Here is a 20,623-nt window from a genome sequence, read left to right on the forward strand (position 1 = left end):
CGGATAGCGCTGCCATCTCATGTTCACAGCAGCTGTTCTGCAGGATTGCTGAGAGTTGTGAGTTTGGATTTTGGTTTTATAAGAAAAGTATGTTTTTGGAAGACAAGAGAAGGGAAGGAGCGGGCTCCAGGGAGTTATACATCACTTGCATCTGCTCTCTGGTCTATGGCATTTAGGTAAACACTCGGGACTTTTAAAAAATCATCTTACTGGGGGCTCTTACAGCTCTTCAACACTCTGAACTATTGAAGCAGATATCTCCATGAGCTAGAGAGGAAAATATAACCAGTCATCGAATTACATAAGTCTATAATATCACACTTGGATAAAATTAGGAAATAAGAGAACAGAGATTCATGAGAGCACGGTGTTTGGATCTGGACGTCATCAAAGAGGGCTCCCCACAGGACGTGCAAGGTCCCCCCAAAGGAAGGGACAAATACACTGTGGGGTCCTTTATAAACTATGCAGGGACTTCTAGGAGGACACGTGGAGGCTTGAGGATCTTTGTTTGTTTGTCAAACTGCTCCGGTCAAACCTCCAGATCATGGGTGCGGTCTTTTGCTCTTTCGGCCCTGGAGAGACTTGGTTGGAAAACATTGAGGACCATTGGATCTTTGACCATCTTAAGGACCCTGGTGGTGTAGTGCTTCCAAAGGTGAGCTGCGATCAGCATTGCCCGCAGTTGGAAGGCACCAGCAGCTATGCGGGAGAAAGACTGGCCTTTCTGCTCCCAGCAGCAGCAGTTACAGCCTCAGAAACCCAGACTCGCTATGAAGCAGCATTGACTCGTTGGCATTGAGTTTTGTTTTGTTTGTCATGTGGACTTCCCGTCGTAACAACTTTTAATTGTTAGGGGTTCTATGAACTTGTTTTCAAAAGTAGTTCTTTATTTTTGGCGTTGTAGTCTTGCCTCATTTGGGGGTTCCAATGGGGAGATATCTGGAATGTGATACATGCATATGTACTTACCTACACGCCTCTGCTTTTACAACTTCCACTCTCAAGACATCATTTTGAATCTTCCTTTCATCCTCAAACCTACCCTCTGGCCCAGAGTCCTTGCTTCCCTCGCCTCTTGAGTCACTGAGGTAAAAACACCGTTTGAATTCTTGTCTGTCTTTACTCTTCGTCTCTTTAGGTGTGGCAGGTGGAACCACTCTGCACAGTGATTGAGGCCAAGTGAATCGTACTTTTGTAGGAAAATGAGATCATGTTTCTGTTTTCTTTCCAGCATCGTTCCTAATCACCAGAATATTTCACCTTTGTGAACTGCAGTGTTTGGGGAAATCTCATCTTTCAGGCCAATTCCCGGTCATCCTGTGACTCAGCCTGTGGCCCCTCGGTGGGACTGACTACTCCTTGTCTGAGTTCCCCTCCCAATTCTCCCCACCCTCATTGTGTCACGCTTCCCCTTGACTTTCCTTGAAGGCTCATTTCTGCTTCAGGAAACTGGTGTTATTTATCTTTGTGGTATCACCCCTAGCATGGGGGCCAGCACCTGTTTATACGAAACTAGCAATAAACCAAAACAAAACAAAAGTGGTTGAAATGAATTGCATTAATTGATTACAGGGAAAAGCGTAAAATCATTTGCGATTCGTTTATACCATTGGTGACATCAATATCAAGGAAGAACAAAACTCATCATAGAAGGAAGTATGTTTTCTAATCAAGATCCCTTTGACATGGAATGAGAGGGAGTTCAAGATCAGGCTGTCATATGAAATTCAAGATGCCCAGTTAAATGGGAATTTCTACTCCCAGAAAGAGTTACTTAAGGTCTCAGAACCCCCCCCCCCCCCGGGGAAGTTCTACCCTGCCCCAGTGGGGGGTGCTGTGAGTCAGCCCAGCTTGATGGTGGTTAGTGAGAAGGACAAAGAAAAGGGGGGGGTATCTCTGGTTTAGTGGTAGCATTCTCACCTACCATGCAATGATGCCTGTTCACTTCCAGGCCAGACGTACTTGATGCGTAGCCACCACTTCCCTATTAGTTTCCATTATACTGAGCAGGTTTCAGTGGAGCTTCCAGACTGAGATGAATGGGGAGGAAAGACTTGTCAATATACTTCTGAAAACCATAGAGGCAGCCCAGGTCTAAGCAGTGTTCCATTCTGGTGTGCATGTGGTCACCATGGGTGGAGGGGCTGCCTCGACAGAAACTAAGAACAGGACAAAGGAAGCTAGCATTTAAGAGCAGAGGCACTTAGTTCTGTACCCAACGCTTAAAGGGTTCTTGAGTGGGCTGGCCCCCACCTGTGTTCAAGAGAGGTGTTCCCTGAGGATTGTCTAATGATGCACCCATAGGCCCTTCCTGAAGTGTTCTCTGACCTTCAGTTCTCTCCTGTCTACCACAAATACTGCCCCAACCTGGGGATTATCTCTGAACATATGCATAGCCGACCAAGTTCTCCCATTTCTACTCTTCTCCCTCCAGTGAAAGAGCTGTGGGGACCTTATTTTGATTGGCACCGATCTTCACTCTCTTTGGAAGACAAAAGCCCATTATTACCCCAGTTCAATAGAATGTTACTGAAGCTCCATACTTGTTGTTGTTTTGGGTTGGGGAAGAGGTCAGAAAAGTTAAATATTAAATTTGAAACTAATTATCTACAAGGAGAGTTTTTAGATAAATGTGCCCCAACTCACCCTACATGGAGATACGGTGGCTCCAACGAGCTTGGAGTGAACACAGAAACCTCCCATAAAGTGTTGATCATGTTGCCTCTTCTCTCTGTGGTTGGTTAGCCCCCATACGGATATTGAAAATGAAAGTTCTTCTAAAGAGAGATTCATGGAGGTCCTGGTACACAGGGGAGAGAAATGTAGACCGATGGAAAGTTGTCTGTCAACCACAAACTCAACAATCTGTGAGTGTGTGTGTGTGTGTGAGAGAGAGAGAGGGGGGTGGTGGTCTTACAACTAAACACCTGAGAGTGGAGACCACTAAGCAGAAGAGAAAAAAAATGTAACAAGAGCTGTCATGTTACTTCCCTGTGGGATGGCCTCTCCCAGGTCGGTGATGCACGACGTGCCTAATATTCTCTGATTGTTCTTTGAACTTATGATTCCTAGGTACAACCTGTCCTAGTGGAATATTCCATTGATTAAGTTGCCTCTTTAGTTCTTCAGCTATCAGATGCTTTTTTTTCCCCTGGCAGGCTGATATAATTAAGGAGCTAATAACTGAATCAATAAGGAAAAGGAGCGTGTTCTTTCATATTTTCCAGATGTTCCGATGATTCATTTAGAGAGCCCTCTGTGTGTGGCTGTGGAGTACGTGCTGGTTAAGAGATATGAGACCATGATGTAGTGGAGGAGAGGACAAGAGGCATATTGCTCTCTGGTATAGGCTCAGTCCTTGCAGAGAGAGGACATCAAGAGGTTGGCTGTGGAGGAAAACATTGCCTCTTGTATGTCACTTCCTATAAACAAGAAAAATTTTTCCCAGATATTTACTGATGGCAAACACTTTGTGTATTATAAGGAACTATGGGCCATACAGAGTTTAAACCAAGCCAGATGATATAAACGCCACAGAAAACTAATGCAGGAGGTCTTCAAAAAGTGTGTAGTAACGTTTCATGGAAAATTTGGGGGAAAAAAATTCTTCAATGTTTTCTACCATAGTCAACCTCATGATGTCCCCTCTCTGCAAGGACCAAGCCTATACCAGAGAGCAATATGCCTCCTCTCTTCCTCTCCTCTACTACAGCAATTCCATTTTTCCATGAATGTTTGGAAGCACCTCAGACATTTTCTGTCCAAGGAAAGAACCATTATTTTCAGTGATCTCCCTGCCTGACTCATAGCAGCCCTGTAGGACAGGATCCAACTCCCCCATGAGTTCATGAAACATTATCTGTCAAGAGCAGTACAAAACTCCATCCTCCTCCCACAGAGAGATGGGAACTTCAAAGTGCTGACCTTGCGGATCACAGCCCACCTTGGTAAAGAATTCTCATCCCAGGTACCTTCTGGTTATCTAGATATTTAAATGGTTATGAATATACATTAATTTTATAATTATAGAAATAAAACTCGATATTCATACAGAATGAAAGCACCTGAGAAGCTATTCAGTGAGCTGTTTTACAAGATCATTTAAGGATAGGTAATACTCATGATATATATTATTCATTTAAATTATATTTCAGATATCTCTTCTGCGTGACACTGTAATGGTGAATGTACGACATTATGTACTTTTCAAAACATATTAGCCTGTACAACACAAAGAATGAAACCTAAGCTATGGTTTTGTTGACTAATGATACATTAGTGTTTGTTTATTAATCACCGCAGATGGACCGCACGAATGTAATAGCAGTAGCAAAGACCCTATGCAGGGGAGAGGGGATTCATGGAAACTTGCTGTCGTTTCTGAGAATATTTTTTCATAAAGCTAAAACTTCCATAAAATCTAAAGCAGATTAACTATAGACGTTTCAAACAGTTCGTAGAAAAACAAAATGGAAAGATAATGGATTTTCCCCATGACCTTTTGGAAGCCATATGTACGGGCTTTCAACTCCCCCAGAGAGGTAGAGCGTCGCACAGTCAGTTCTACCCTGTCGACCCTATAGAGTTGCTATGGGTCAGCATGGACTTGATGGCGGCGAGTAGATCACCGGGGGGGGGGGGGGGGGGGGAGAGCAGTTCTCCGCAATCTTCCCTTGCAGAGATCACTGTGTGATGTCAACAGCATGGTGGACACCGCAGGACAGTGTGATTGCCAGACTTTGGGCCTCACACCCAGCATGGCTTTCTTCATCTTTTTAATGGAGCACTTAGTTCAGGGTCTCAAGTCCAGCAGTTGCGTGTATACTGTCCCTGAATGAATGGATTGTTGAAGAAATGGGTGAACAAATGCATGAACGGAGACGTTGGAAAGATCCAGCTTGTTGTAGAATAAAATATGTTTCAGACTCAGCAACTTGCTGTCGATTGAGAGACAAGGAAGCTAACCCAAGGCTCTTAATGAACAGGAGCCTGCTTTTTCTGTTCATCTGAATCAGCCTCTAGGCAGAAAATTCAATTTAATTTTTTCCCCATCAGTCAAACTGAAGAGCTGAAAAAGCAAGACCAGAGAGAGGAGGCAGGAGGCAGAACGGGGCTTGGATGAGGAGATCAGCAGCTGATCTCTCTGTCTTTCTGTGTCAGGAGAAGCTTGAGATGAAAGAAGCAGGGTGTCTTGCAAAGGTGGGCCCAGCAGTAGCCGGGTAGATGGCATTCTGCCACTCCCAGGATCCTCTAGGAAGGAGAGACTGCTACCTTTCCCTGAGGACTGAGGCTTCAGTGGTGTCAGTGTCACCCTCATGAAATTCCGCTGGTCTGTCTTTATAGCGGCCAGCCAAGATACACTCATACCAGACTGTTCTTTGAAGAAATTGGAGGAACTGTTTGGTATCAGAATTTCATATCTTTGGCTTCTGGAAAATTCCAACCAGTCTCATCAGTGTTTAATTGGGAGAGATGTATCTTAAGGTCTGAGCATCTGTCCCAGAGACATTTGCATGACAAGGAGAATGGCCTACTTCTTAGAACCCTCCATGGAAAACTCAGACGTTGCAGTATAAAATACATCCTTGGGCAATGGTTTGGTCCTCACAAATCTTCCCTTTCCTTCTGCTTTCCAAGTATTTATGCACGTAGCTCTAGCGAAGAGCACCTGGAGCTAAAGGGAGACATGAATGGATGGAGAGATAGAAAGAGAAAAACAAACACCCTCCACACCTTTTTAGCCAACAACGTCCTGACTGTTCCCTCCATCCAATGAAAAGTCCACTCAGTGTCCCTCCTGTTCACACCAGATCTACTTTTAAAGGCCTACCTCAAGACAAATTTCTCCAAGGAAGACTGAATGGATCTTTTGTACCCTGGTTAATCTTCCCCAACTATTGCTTTCTGGAGCTCCAAGCCTTCATCCTTCCGTTTCCATTCGACAAGATACACCCATGTGTATCTTTGCAGGCAGAGAATCACTGTTTGCTTCCTAAAGAATTAGAAGATTCTGTGTGCCATATAGTTAATTTACATAATTCTAGTATCGTTTCACCTTGCCAAGTCATTGGATATTGATGGTGAACGGTGCTGTCTACTTTTCCTAAGGATAGAGTTAGACACACACTGTATTTCCTATTTACTCATGGAGCGAGACTCCAATTTGGTTAAACATGGTGAGAGTCGGTGTAGAGTAGTATGGCGCTCAGCCCTGTCCACATGAACAGCCTGGCTCTCTGCACAGTTACTAGGAAGGCAAGTCATTCTGCAGCGTCAGCCCTCAGTATCATTGTCTATAATATGGAATTGCTAATATGTCACCTTCTCTTCCTAACAGCTTGTTTTGAGAACCAAAGGTTTATGTAATATGTAAATAAATGCTGGTTAGGTGAGCAGAATGGATGAACAAATGGATGGATGGGTGGATGGATGGATGAATGGGTAGATGAATATATGGATCGATAGATAGATGGAGAGCTCTCAATTACTAGTAAAATACGTTTTGTATCATGTATAGTGTCACTAATCAATACAATCTTGTTGAATAAAACTAGAGTTGACCATAGCTCTTCTAAAGCCCACAAGGATTTTTTGAGACAATCAGAAGTTCACATGAAAAGTATCTGCTTGTGTTGTAAGACAACAACCTTTCAGGATGGCAAAGGTACCTGATTCTAGAACGTGGAGACCACACCCTTGTGGGTGAGACACGACTGGAGATGTGACTACAGAAATCTATATCTCCCAGAGCGATGTCTGCAAGCTCGAGGGTGACCTACTTCAAGCTTCCTTCTCTTCCCTACCGGTAGAGATTTGCAGGAAAAACTAACCTCAAGGCAGTGGAAGGCCTCGATTCCATGGAAGGAACTCTGAGCCAGGCAACAGAAACTCAAATTCTAGCTCCTTTGACTAAAACGGAACCTCACCAAGATGAAATTTTATCAACTGTGAAATCAGAGGATGGCTGCTCTCCTGCTAGGGGCTGCCCACTTTAATAACCACGGATACACAGAGATGAATGAAGCAAAATCCTCTGCCACTCTTAGGACTCACAGTGCGGAGACGGCCTCTGATAACTGCACCGTGTAAACGGCCTTCGGGAAGCAGACAGTAAATAGCGGGGAGGCTCCATGGAGGGAGAGAGCAGCTCCACCTGGGTGGACCAGCAGATGCTTGAGCATCAGGGCTGAAATCAGTAATAACTTCCCTCTCTGGATGGGCTGGATTGTCCTGAGGCTCGAGTGTGGTGAAAAAGGCAACCGTGTGCAGTTGTTCTTCTTCTTATTATTAATATTTTAGTATCAGTCAGATTGAAATACTGCATTTCTAGGCATGACGATTCCATTGCAGATAAGTGCAGCATGACTGGTTAGTCTGCGCCAGGGATCCGGGTCTATTCTTGTGTGTGATGAAGGGGCTAGGCAGCAACCAAATCCATAGACTCAATAGCTTTATTCTCTCGCTCTCTCCTAGGACTGATCTAGAATTTTTCCCCCTCTGATTATGAGTTGCTATCTATCCTATTTTGTTCTTCTCACTCACTGTTAGCGCCAACCAAAGCTAAGGAGTATAAATAAACACATTATTTTGGTGCTGGATGGTCTGTGCCATTTAGATTAAGTACTGGCGCAGTAAGGGATACAGGTGAAAAGACTAGACTATGTTGCATGTAATATTGGCATGTAATCTCAGCTGATTGGCCTGTGTGTTTATGTGTGTGTGTGTGTGTGTGTGTGTGTATGAAGTTTTCAATAAACACCTTTAACATCAATGTTGTTGATTCATGTAAGGATAACGCGTGGAGAAGTTGTTTTGCTAAAGGCTGTATCCCTGCAGGAGAGAACGGTAGCCGTCAGAAGTGGACTGATACTCAGTCCAAGAATAGCCGTCAGTCGGCTATGCAAGTGCAGCGAGTGTGCATTTAGTGCTAAGGGCATGCTGATGGAATAGAGTACCGTCGGTCATGCAGTTTTACTTTGTTGAGTGTGCTTGGCACGGTGGCCTGTGGGACTGGCTTGCTCCAGGGAGAGGCCTTGCTCATTGTGCGATGCTGACATTCCTCTCGCTCTGTTGTTTTGCAGCTGTACAGCTCTATGGATTTTGGGAGACGATGGCAGCTCATGCATGAACGTATCACGCCCAACAGATTTTACTGGTAAGCTCCATCTTCTGATGTGCTACCCTTGGGGACAGAGACTTCTCCGAGAGCCCTGCACTCTGGAAAAGACTGGACCTCACCACCTGATGACAAATGTGCTCTCGTCCCTGTTACTCGCAGCGTGGGGCCCTGGACCAGCTGCATCTCTGTTGCCTGGGAACCACTTAGAACTGCAAAATCCTAGCCCCATCCCTGACTTCAGGCATTGCATTTAGCTTCATGCACCCACAGATGATTCCTGAGCATGTTAAGGTTGGAGAAACACTGGGCTAACAAACTCCACGGGAAAAGCCTGGACTCAGTGCTCTTTCCAACATAATTATCTTTTCTCCTGCACGTCTGTGTAGTATGTACCTATAGAAGTGTGTATATGAGCCTATTCTAAAATGCAGTACTGTCCAAAATCTGCTACCAAATGCTTCATCCCCACCAACCCCCAATGGTCAAATCCATGTTGATAGTGACTGATTCTGTGGTTCTCTCAGAGATTCATGTCAGCCTGTGAAAGCCTTTGGAGGAGCCCTGTACTGAGCCTGTGGGGCTTTATGTCACTGGTTCCCAAACTGGCTTCCTCACAGAATCCTTTTCTCGTGTCACATCTGGGAAGCCTTCCAGGACTTCTACTACACTTACTGTGAAAATCCTTTTGGAAGAGCAAATACAGATTTCAAATGGTAAATAAGCCCTTCTCCCTAACCCATCAGTGTTGATTCTTCTTAGTGCATCTTCATACATGCATGCTATTTTTCACCTTGGTTGTTGTAACACGTTCAGTATAATTTTGCCTTTTACAATACCGAACTCTACTAGAAAATTCTTCTGCCTAATGTCTAGCTTTCGTTGCAGTGAAAACGATGGGCACAGGACAGAGATTTAGGGGGCATACACCAAAGGAACTACCACATGCTTACTTTAAAAATGAACACAGAAAGTAGATGTCCCTTTTTAACAACTTGGTTCAATTCCTTAAACACACACACATGATAGCCACTTGTGCTTTAACCCTGATAGGAGTGTGTATTGGGGCACAACTAGTTCTTTGTATGTACACACATTCAAGCCAACATCCTGGGCACCATAGGTTCACCTGACCTTTTCCGCATTAACAAAATATGTCACAAAATTTAGGAATGGTAATTACCTAAGCATACTGAGAAATCCAACTGTATTGCACGCTGTTCAGGGATTCTGGGAGAGTGAAGGAAGTTGGAAGCATTGCTATCTATTTAATATCTAAAATATCTTCAGAATCTGCCTCTTTCAGCCTAAATATCATATTTAGAACTTATTAAGATTAATAGATCGAGAGGAAAAACAGAGAAATTATTTCTTTGATATTCCAGATATATGAAGGGGCTTTGAAAAGATTCCTGGAAAATGGAATGAAAAGTTAATGAGATGTCTTTTTATAAACTTTTTGAAACCCCCTCATATAATTAGAGCTTCTTGCTCATTGTAACATCTCCTCTGCTTGTCATTACTCCGAGGTTCTACAAGAAGAAGAAGGGGTGGGGGGGGGGCAGAAAGTCCTCTGCTATTTCTGTACCAAACTCTTGAGACGGTCAGGCAGTCAGCCAACGAGGAAGTCAGGTTGATGGAGAAGGAAAACATAGTAGGCTGGATAAGCCTTGTCATGGTTTCTGAGGGAAATTGAATTAAGTGGATGAGGGGCAGCATTTTCCCATCTTCTGCAACGAGCTAGAAGAGAATGTTCCAGCTGCTGCCCTCCCCCCCCCCTTTGTGTGGCAGAAAGAAAAAAATCCCCAGACCCTGATAATTGTGTTTCATCTTTGCTTCTTTCATAGAAGCCCCCGTGGGGAAATATAGAAAGTCAGTGGCCGTGCTGGCTAGCCACGTGGAAGCTGAATATTTCGTTTACGTGATTGTCGCGTCTCTGTTTCTGATGCATAATTGCTACGATCATTCTTTGAGTGTCGTTGGACTCATAGAGAAAGAGTTCACTTTCCAGACAGACCTTCTCCCCCAAGGACAGAATCCGAAGCTGTCTGCAACTTGAACCACGTGTGTGTGTCAGGGTGCCGTGGTGTGTGCGGGCTGAGTGGCAATGTCCACTTGAGACGTGGCAGCGTGCTCCTTTCTCTGAGGGCAGAGGACAGCTGCAGCCGAGAGCAACTCGGTGGTTTCTTCCCCTATAGGGCTGGGAATCTTATGTTTCTTGTCAATTGGATAAGCTTATTGAGAGGGACCATATGTGGTCCAGCGGGCTCTTGGCAATTATAATTTCACTTCGCCGTTTCAGATTTCGAGTCAGTGACTTTACAGTTAAGTCTTTAATTAGTCTATTTCTCAGTGGCTCTACAGACCTTGGCATCTACGCTATTGGTCATTTTCCTGGGACACAAATGAGAATCGCCTTAACAGTGAGGCTGGTCAGCCCCCAAGCATCTTATTCCAACGTGAATGGGTCTCATTTACTGCCAAGCATCCAGCTCACAACCTTACTTTATTGCATTCTACCCTTTGTTGGGCCATAACTCTTAGAAGTGGTGAAAAGGAAACAACAAAAATCACTCCCAAACGACTTCTTTGGGAGAGATGCTGCGAAGTACAGCGGGATGGCGGGGACACTGCGCGGGGAAGCCTGGGTGAAACAACAAGGCATTTAAAAGGCAAGGTGATGTGATAAAGACATTTTGCTTAAACATGCAGGTGGATACAAGGACATTTTGTGAGTGGTTCCGAAAAATAAACGTCCAAATAGTGTTATTTGTCATTTGAAGACGTATGGCCGTCCTTCATGAGAATTAGCCTTTGGCTCCCAGGTTCCCGTCAATGGATGGGGCCCTGCTGGCACAGTGTTGCTTAGGAGGAAGACAGGGGCTTTCTGCTCTCGGAAAGCACCACAGGCTAAGAAACTCACAGGGGCCAGTTTGACCCTGTTCTACAGGGCTGCTATGAGGTGCCGTTGACTCGATGGTAGTGAGGATTTGGGGGGTTTGTTTGCTTGTTTGTTGGCTTTAACCACCTAGAGGGGGCATTGTTAGGCAAGAACACGGGGATCCATCAGTCATTCTGGAAAGGGTGCAGGATGAGGAGCTGACCACAGGCCTGCCTCGGAATGGCTCTGGCTTCTGTGGGAATGATGGTTTGTAGACGTGCCTTGGAAATTATAAAGGGCTATCCTTATTCCCCACTTCTGCATGAGTGACCCCCCCACCCCCCAAACAGCCTGAGTGTTCAAGAGGGAACGGAAATAATATCAGTTATCTCTAATAATACACATTTAATTATTAATAAAATTAACACAGATTTCAGATGTCCTGACCTACGCAATGGTTATTTGGGAAGGGAAGACTATTTTGCTATTGAATTCATTCCTGAACACCAAAGAGCTCTTTGTAAAAAAAAATATGCTCCTTTCTCCCCTCTGATACCTGGTTACCAGAAGAATCACCAGCCCTATCTCAGGCTCCCCCTTCATCACCCCTACTGATATCGAAGTGACAGGTTGCAGGGCCAACACCGAATGGAATTCTCCAACCTAACCTAATCCTTTCCTTCGGCCTAGTTTTAACGTGGACAGAGCTCTCGCCGAGAAAAATAATTTTTCTCTTAAAAAATGCTGTCCTACTGAGCTGCAAATGAGTGATATTTTCACCCTCCCTTTGGGGGCTATTTAACAGGCAGGGACGGCTGCAGTGGGAAGACTGTTTTCTCTCCACATCCAGTGTGAGTGCTCGGGCTTCACAGCTTTGTCTCCCCGGCCTCTCAGCCTCCCTGGGTGTTCACCAACTTTGTGCGTCTCTTAAATGAAGTCACAGCCTTTCCAGGCCGCCTTGAATTCTCTGTGCCACCGAGCTGGCCCACGACTGCTCCTTGTCTCAATGGAGTCTGCTTGTATAGTATTGAAAGAGAGGAATCGGATGTGTCCATGGCCTCTTCTTTCTGGACTCCCCCTCCTGTCCCTTAATTATTCTCTCTCCAGAAAGAAAGCCCTTTGCTCCCCTTCTTCACCATTACTCTAGGGCAGTGGTTTTATAAAGTGATCTGCGGTTCTCAACCTGTGGGTCGCACGACCCTTTCACAGGGGCCGCCCGATTCACAACAGTAGCAAAATTATAGTGATGAAGGAGCAGTGAAAATAATGTTATGGTTGGGGGTCACCAACACAGGAGGAACTGTATGAAAGGGTCGCGGCCTGAGGAAGGTTGAGAACCGCTGTAAATAGATCATCAGGTGTCAATGTCTCACTGTTTTCTAGGGTAGTTAGAAGGCAATACGGATTGGTCTTGAGAGTTAATAACCTTGACAAAGTCAATTCATGGTGGAGTAGTTCTGGACCAGATTACTTTAAGGCACGTGGGGAGATGGTTTCCTAGAGACTGCTCGCTGCAGTAGTTTGCTGCCTTGCTGCAGGCTGAAAGGTGGAGGACAGACAGACGGATGGGTTGGAGGTCTCCAGTGGATTTGCCGAAGGTCGGACTACAGACATATTGCATCTACCTGGAAAGGACCGTGGCAGCAGCTGTGCTCTGTTCTGTCAGAGAGATCGTGATGGGAAGTAGAAAGAATGGTAATGGGGCAAACAGGGAAGGTGGACAAAACGAACGGATTGAAACTCCTTTCACCGCGGTCGGTCCTTCCTTTTCGTTTTCCCCAGTCTCTTTTTATGCACATTCAGTCTTTGACACAGCCAACACATGCTGCGGGTGCGTTCGTGTAATTTGCTTTGGCCCCTGAATGTTCTATTATACCCAGTTTCTGTGAGTGTAAAGTATTGATAACCACCATTTGTAATTGTCTGTGCAACACTCACTAGGGAAAGATACATACCGTATATACTCGAGTATAAGCTGACCCACATGTCAGTGAGGCACCTAATCTTACCCCCAAAACTGCAAAAAAAATGTGCTGCAAACTCAGCTTATACTCGAGTATCTACAGTACTTTACTAATGTGCTCTCCTTTTATCAGGCATGTAACAGTTTCACCTTTCTCACTGTTTTAATGACTCCATTTCTATTCCGTGCATGTTTACGTAACACCTAGGATTGCTTTCTTGGACGAATGTCCCAGGGAGCCCAAATAAAAGCGTGATTGCTTTTTCTCCAGATCCAACCCAGTGTCACAGGTAAGCGACATAATCCCAAATGCGACACCCAAAGCACTTCAAGTAAGGAAACTTTTCTAGGACATTTTCTTGTCGGGTTTTAATGAGCGCTTACATCGTGCCAGAGAAAGTCTTCCCGAAGGTCCTCAGCCCATCTCTGTTCCTCCAGAGTCCTAATCGTCGGGGTGATTGTTTCACCACCACCTCCCTTTCTTGGCAGGAGTTCTACAACGATTCTTGCCACTTTCTTCCCTTCCCAGAGAGTCCCTTCCTTCCACCCTCTTCTTAAGCACACCATTCCTCACTTACCAAATTCAACATTTTGTGTTTATGGCAATAGGAACAGATCTGTTTAAATCGCCTGACCGCCAAATGAGGACCCTTGTATTTTGAGTCAGAGAATGCCTTTCTCCTGACCCCCAAGTTCTTATTGTCCCCCGCTCCCCAGTAAAAGAATCAAAGGGGGGAATTAACTCAGACCTGTGAGCGGAGGCCACTAACCACAAGCGTGCCTGTGCATCGCAGTGTCACCTCACCCCAGCTGGTGGGAAGACCCATGGTCCCAGTCCAAGCAGAGCTGCGGCCATGGGCCAGGGGTCAGACAGAAGGAAACAGTCAGGTGCAGATAGGAGGCACAGAGGTCACATTGCTAAGAGCCACATTTGCACACTTGGGGCCAGCAGGTGGTAGTCCTAGTGGGTGGGTGGTTTCAGGGAGAATCAGAACTCTGTGTGGGTTGGAGTAGGGCGTGGGGACAAGCTCTGCTTGTGCTTTGAAATGATACTTGTCCCTCACCTGAGGTCAAGCTAACTGTGGATAGTGGCTGCAGGGGCAATCCCGTGAGCTTGGATGGCTTGGATGGTTGACTTTCATATAACATTGACTTCCTGTGTTTGAACTCTAACAACCAGGCCTGGGGAGCCGGACCACGTTGATAAGTGAGGGACAGGTGCACAGGCTTTCTTAGATCGAGTCATCTCCCTTCGCTCCTTCAGCCCTCCACGTGCCCCTCTCAGTCCAATGGTGTAATTTTTCATAAGGTGGACATTCCTGGGAACAGGGAGTAGGTGAAATTGGCAACAGTTAGGGTTTCATATTTTAGTTTGATCATTACTAGAAGGAACTGTTACATTCAAATTATTATCACAGGTATATACACAGTTAATATTACCATGTCCAATAATAAGTCCCTTTCAAGTACCCTCAATACATGTTCAAAATATCATCAGAGTGTGTACTACCATTTATTTCCATCTATGGCAGTTGACCATGGCAGTAACCTTATACTTAGATTTACTTCCTTTTTGTGGTCAGCAGCCTCTGAGATGTCAGGGTGTAGGCTCCTCCGAGTGTGGGCTGGGTTTCGTGCCTTGTTTCTAGATGTAACTGCTAAAATGAAGGTGCAACGCGACGGCGGCTTTGGCATGCTCTCTGCCATTCTTCCTCAAAGCCACGCTGGGAGCTGCCTGTGGAAAGACCTGTGCCAAAGTTCCTCCAGCCAACAGCCAGTCAGCAAGGAGCTAAGCGGCTTAGCCAAATCGCTTGTGATGAACTGGATGCTCACGACCACCACACAAGTGGGATCTGAAGTGGCCCTGCTCCAGTCCAGCCTTCAGATGAGACAGCAGCCCCAAGCACACTTTGTAGATGTGGGAGAGACTTTCAGACAAAAGAATCCACCTGGGCTATGGTTAGATTTCTGATCCACAGAAGCAGTGACATCGTTAATGTTGTTTTCAGCTTTTAATGTTGTGGTCATTGACTACATGTGATATATAAACAAGATGCCTTCTTGAACCCATAGTTTACCCTGTTTATGTTATAATATGAGTGACCTCATACTCTGGATGTGTTAGTCTGGATAAGAGAATTTTATATAAAGGTTAAGTGCACATCAAAGAAAACATCCCAACCCAGTGTTGCCCAAGCCCACAAGTCCATCATTAAGTCATATATCCGACACCAATCCACAAAGTCCTCTTCCATCTCACAAAACACACGCAATGACGATGACTGCAGGAGGAAAGCTGAGTCAGTTAATATGTAAGCATCTCAGCACTGGCAGGGGTCTCCACGAGGATGCTCTAGCACCCAGGGCTGCATCGGTGCTGCATCAGGGTAGGTCCATGTGGCTTCTCCTCAGGGATGTCTTGCAGGAAGTGAGTTTTGCCAGCTGAAGCACGGAGCTGGCTAAGGCAGCTCCACCCTGGTCCAACCATCAGAAAGCAAGAGACCCGAGAACTAAAAAGGCGAGGCTCACCGAGCCATTTATCCCTCTGCCCTTCAATTAACCCCACTTGTATTTATTGGCCAGGTTGGCACAATAAACTAACTCAATACACAATAACTCACTGGCATAACTGCTTCTTCTGATTTCTTTGCATTACTATCAATGCCATTTGTGTGTATGTGTGTGTGTTGTTGTTGTTTTAATTGTTTGCATCCACTCAAACAGTGATGCCCTTGCCACCTGATTTTTCTCAGACTCAATGGGATCGGATGAAATAGGTATCAGAGGCCTACCATTAGCTTTAATGAGGTCCACTTCGTACAAGGAAAGTTTATCTTGCTCTTGTTATATTTTATTCCATATTTTGATGCCAAAATTGCGTGTCCTGAGAACTTGTTAGGTATCTCTATGTGTCTGTGCATATATCGGTGTGTACACATATGAGCCACAGGTGTCTGTGTGTGTGTCCATTCAGAGATGTTCTGATTTTACTGCAGACGGAGAAACCCCAGGTGCCTGGATCAGAAACGTAACCAGATCATCCTGACAGTAGTTGCATGATTGAATGATGCTGGCCAGAGATGCAGAAGGTGAAAGTGGGGACAGATTGCTTTGAGATAACACTATAGGTGTGAACCTCTTGTACTTCTTACTCAGACGAAGCCTGTAGAGCTCACCTGTCCTGGAAGGCATCCTGGGATTTGCTTGGAACATGAGCTCTTTCTCTTCAGCTGCACACTCATGGAGACGCTGTAACTGGCTTCTTGGAGACCCGAATGGAAGGACTCATCCTTAGGCTATGAATACATTACCCATGACAGCGCTAAAGGGCAAGCAGAAGGACTGGAAGGTTGCTTCCTGGAAAATCAAGATCATTTCAAACAAAGTTAGCATTATGGGCCGAATTTTTGAAGCGGCCTCTAAATGTGCATCCACAATTTTGCAAACCCAGTCATTTGCAATCTCAACTAATGGGGTTTAGGCATCGACCTGTTATAAGGGATCAGCTTTAGAGGCCCTTTGCAAACCAGGGTACGCCACAAATAATACTTAATTCAGCTCTCCCTTACATTTTTAAAATGGTGCAGCAATTTAAAAATACATTACATTCAAAATATTACACGCAAGGCCAGAAGGGGAAATGTGAAAGCCCAGCTTGCAAGCAGCAGCTAGAGAGGAGCCCCCGGCTGCCCCCCTGCTTGCATATGGTCTTGGGGAGAGCAATTTTAAGGCTAGGAGCAAGAGGAGGCCTTCAAAAGCAAAACCCAATAGTCTGCCAGGACGTGGAGCAACGTCGAACTCTCCTGTCCTTGTTCCAAGTCAAGATGCACTGAAACCTAGAACCGCCACATGGCCCGGCAATTCCACTCCCGGGCATGCATATTCAAGAGGCCTGAAAGCAACAACTACACAGAGCCACATGTACCAGTGTGCATTGCGGCACTATCCACAGCAGCCCCAAGCTGGAAACAGTGTACCTGCCCATCAACAGAGGAATGGATAAACAAAATATGCCACACACACGGTGGAAATCTACTTGCACTGTAAGAGAACTACGGCCCTTATCCCTGCTCCAACCTGGCTGAATCTCGAACATCATATGCTCAGTGAATTAAATCAATCACAAAAGAGAAAATATTGTATGATTTCATTTACATGAAACAACAAATATACGAAGACCAAGGTGATTAAGGGGAGGGGTAATGGCAATCATTGTTTAGGCAGCAGTGTTTGTTTACAGTGATGGGAAGCCTGGTCATGATTATGAATGGTAGCGGCTTAGCATGATTTGTCTAATTGCTCCCACTAGATTGTACGCCTGCAAAATGTAAGACATTGAACTGTCAAATATTCTGCTGTGTTATATATATATATATATTAACAATAATAAAAGTATACCCTAAAAATCAACCATGGACAGGTCCCAGGTGGAACTATGCTTCATGCATGTGAATTCTGTGAGACAAGGGCCCTATGGAGATCAGCATAGCTACCCTCAAATGAGTACAGGCCTTTGAATTAGAGTGCTTGTATTTGAGCTGGCCTTTGGAAATCCGAGGAGCTTCGTGCATATTGAGGAATTCAAAGGCAGCCATGGCTACTCACCTAGTCTCGTGTGGCAAACATTCTAAAATGCCAGTGCCAACACCATCCTCCTCCTTTTCCCTAACTTTCTGACCCATGGCTCTGGAAGTGTGGACGCGGGGCTCCAAATGCTATTCCACTCGTGATTATGTGAGGCTATGAAAAATGTGCATTCTGCTCAAAGACAGCGGGGCTTTATGGACAGTGAGCTTTGATTGGGAGTAAATTGATTTCACTGGGGGTAAGATTTGGGCCCCTTATTGTCCTGTGGGGTCTCAGGGTGGCACAGATACTAAACACATTCTGTTGGTAGCCAAGAGGGCGATGGTTCGCGTCCACATCGAGCTCCTAAGAAGACAGGCTAATCAGGCTAGTTCAGGAAAAGCGGTCACTGGAAACCAGATGGAGTGCAGTTCTGTTCACCCCACGAGACGTCAACAGGATCCGAACCGCGTCACCTGCAATTGGAGGTGTTCTGCAGGCTCTGGGATGAGGAGCACACGCAGAGTGAAGAGGGCTCCTTTCTTTGTTTCCCTGGGAATGCAAAATTACCTACCTGTCAAAGTCCGGGAAGCTGAAGGCATTGACGGAAATGAGTTGCTTGGCCCCTCCATGAGTAGAGATGAGAAGAAGCAGAGAGCGAGGGAAAGACTTGGCGAGAGAAGCCAAAGGAAGCTGTTGGGCTGAACAGCCCGAGGCGGAATGACCACACCAAAGGTGTGGAGCCTGTTGGAAATGCAGTATGATCTTAGGGATGCAGGTGAAAGGCACTCTTCTCTTCCTGCTCCGGAAACTCAGACCACTCTGCTCCCTCTGGACAGGGAGTATAAAGTAGGGGAGCGCTTGAAAAGGAAGTCCAACTTCCTAGGGAGCCTGTCTTTGCGAAGCCTGTTGGAGCAGCCAGGGCTGAGAAAAGATGGGAATACTTTAGGACACATAAAATGTAACCTTTTTTTCTGATTCTCCGTACAATAGAGTTTATTATAGACATTTAAGGGAAGGCAGCAAAATAAAAAGAAAATAATCACCTAGCATCTCGCTGCCCAGAAAGTACTGCTTAAAGAAATTAAGTACTTATTCATCGGCTTCCCTCCCCTCCATTAAAATATAGTATAAATTAAACACATACTTGAGTTTTAGCCCCATTGAGATCATGCTGTTTATAAAAGTTTATGTCTTTTTAAACATACAATTGGACATGTTCTTTTCTGGGACATCTGCTGTTCTTTCTTTACAACATTCAAAAGTTGCATGGAATCCCAATTGGTAGATATATTGTAATTTCATCAGTCCTGTGCTTCTGACGGTGATCCCCTTTCTAAAGTTTTACCACTCAAGAAGGCACTGTAGTTTTGCCTTGGGAAGCTGTAGGGACTGGGCGGTGTGTCACTGTGTTGTACACAGGGTCGCAGTGAGTAGTAACAGGCTCCGTGGGACCGAGCAACTACCTGACCACCAAAATACTAATAATACATAAACATTATGCCAAATTGTTCTACGGAAAGTTAGCACCAGTTTACATTTCAAAATAGTGACACACTGCTTCATTACATGGCATAAAAATTTCATTTCAAAAAGGAATCTAATTTAATATGGAAAAATGAATTTTCATTGTTTTAATTTGGACTTCTTGTCAGACCAGTGAGTTTACACATATTATTTATTTGCCATAGTATTTCTTTTATGGGACCATCTGTGTGTGCTCCTTCTTTATTGTGGAATTTTATATGGCCTCACATCTTGGTTTTAATATTGTTCTGGGTTTCTTCTTCGACTGTTAATTGTCTTGTGACTTTTAACAGAGTTTTTACTTTAAGTTATTTTACGTCATCCTATCTCCCAGCCCATTGAAACATATTCTTTCACTTTATGCTTAGATAGCGCCCTTGGCCTGTGAATAACAAATGAGGTTTTATGATTTATAATGCTGCTCTATTAGGTAGCGTCTATAATATCTTTTGGACTTATGGTAGGGGGCTTGAAAAAGTTGGTGAGGAAATAGAATGAGAAGATAGTGGAATTTGTCTCGGGCCTCTTGGAAGCTCTTTCCTGTTGATGTACACACACCACAGAAAAGGAACAGGAATTCTCCTACAGCCTTAATTAAGCCTCAGGTGATCATATCATAATGTAGTCATGTAACTTTTTAACAACTGTATCTATATTGAGGGATATTTATAAGATTTCAATTTTTTCAGTCAAAGAAAATGCAACAGACATATAGCCTCTGAATTCTGTGCCCCGAGTCTGACTGTTCTCTGGAGGCTTCCTTCGGGGCCCCCGCGGAATGAAAATGTGGACCAATTGTTGCAACTGGGGATTTTGTCGGCTTTTATTCTCCTGGTTGGCCGGTTGGGTCCTCTGTGTGCTGGGTCAACCACATGTGTGGCATTAGTGTTTATAAGCAGTATTGTGTCAGGCAGGGTATATCTCTTCCTACTGCCATGATGACATAATGTCAGCTCCTTCTTTAAAATATAAAATGTAAAATAAAATAAAAACATTTACTCTTCAAATGTATTTGGCATGATTCTGTCATCTCCCCAAACCCCGCGCCCTGTTAATAAGCGGATGAGCTTATTGGTGAGTATGGCGGTAAAGCTATAAAACTATTTTAAGATAAGTGTCTTTTATTATCTAGTTTTCTTCTTTAACCATATGGATTATCCCCCGTTTATTTGGCTCCTTTGTATGTCTGCATTGGGAAGCTGATAAGTGGCTGTCAGATGCCAGAGCGATGGTTCAAACTCATGGCCCCTGATGTGCAGCAGACCCTGACACTGCCCCATCCCTCCCATCCTGACAGTCCTCGCTGCCTTTGAGGCCCTAGCTGCAGCTACCACGACAATCTGTCTCACAGAGGGTCTTCTACTTGCCCCAGAAATGAGTCCCTCCCGATCACAGGAGAGGCAGTCTCGCCATACTTGCTCTGACTGCACTTCCTCCAAGGCAGACCTGGTCGTTCTTTTGGCAAACACGCCCTAGTCGGCATTCTGTAATGCACTGTAACGCAGACGCCAATCCTTCTCCAGCCTTTCTTCTTGGTTGTCCCTTGATCGCGTGCATGCGAAGCAAT

At 44.9% G+C, this 20,623-nt stretch overlaps 1 protein-coding gene across 1 annotated transcript in view; it reads left to right on the forward strand.

Annotated features, from left to right (window-relative positions):
• The window catches only part of SORCS3 (sortilin related VPS10 domain containing receptor 3), a 682,071-nt gene that overhangs the window by 438,903 nt on the left and 222,545 nt on the right, over window positions 1–20,623 (forward strand). Inside the window, exon 5 of the mRNA XM_075534344.1 lies at window positions 8,085–8,158. Within this exon, the coding sequence (XP_075390459.1) occupies window positions 8,085–8,158 (74 nt within the window). The remainder of the gene's footprint in view (window positions 1–8,084; window positions 8,159–20,623) is intronic.

Source organism: Tenrec ecaudatus, chromosome 16, assembly GCF_050624435.1.
Source record: "Tenrec ecaudatus isolate mTenEca1 chromosome 16, mTenEca1.hap1, whole genome shotgun sequence".
In the NCBI taxonomy this organism is placed as follows: Eukaryota; Metazoa; Chordata; class Mammalia; order Afrosoricida; family Tenrecidae; genus Tenrec; species Tenrec ecaudatus.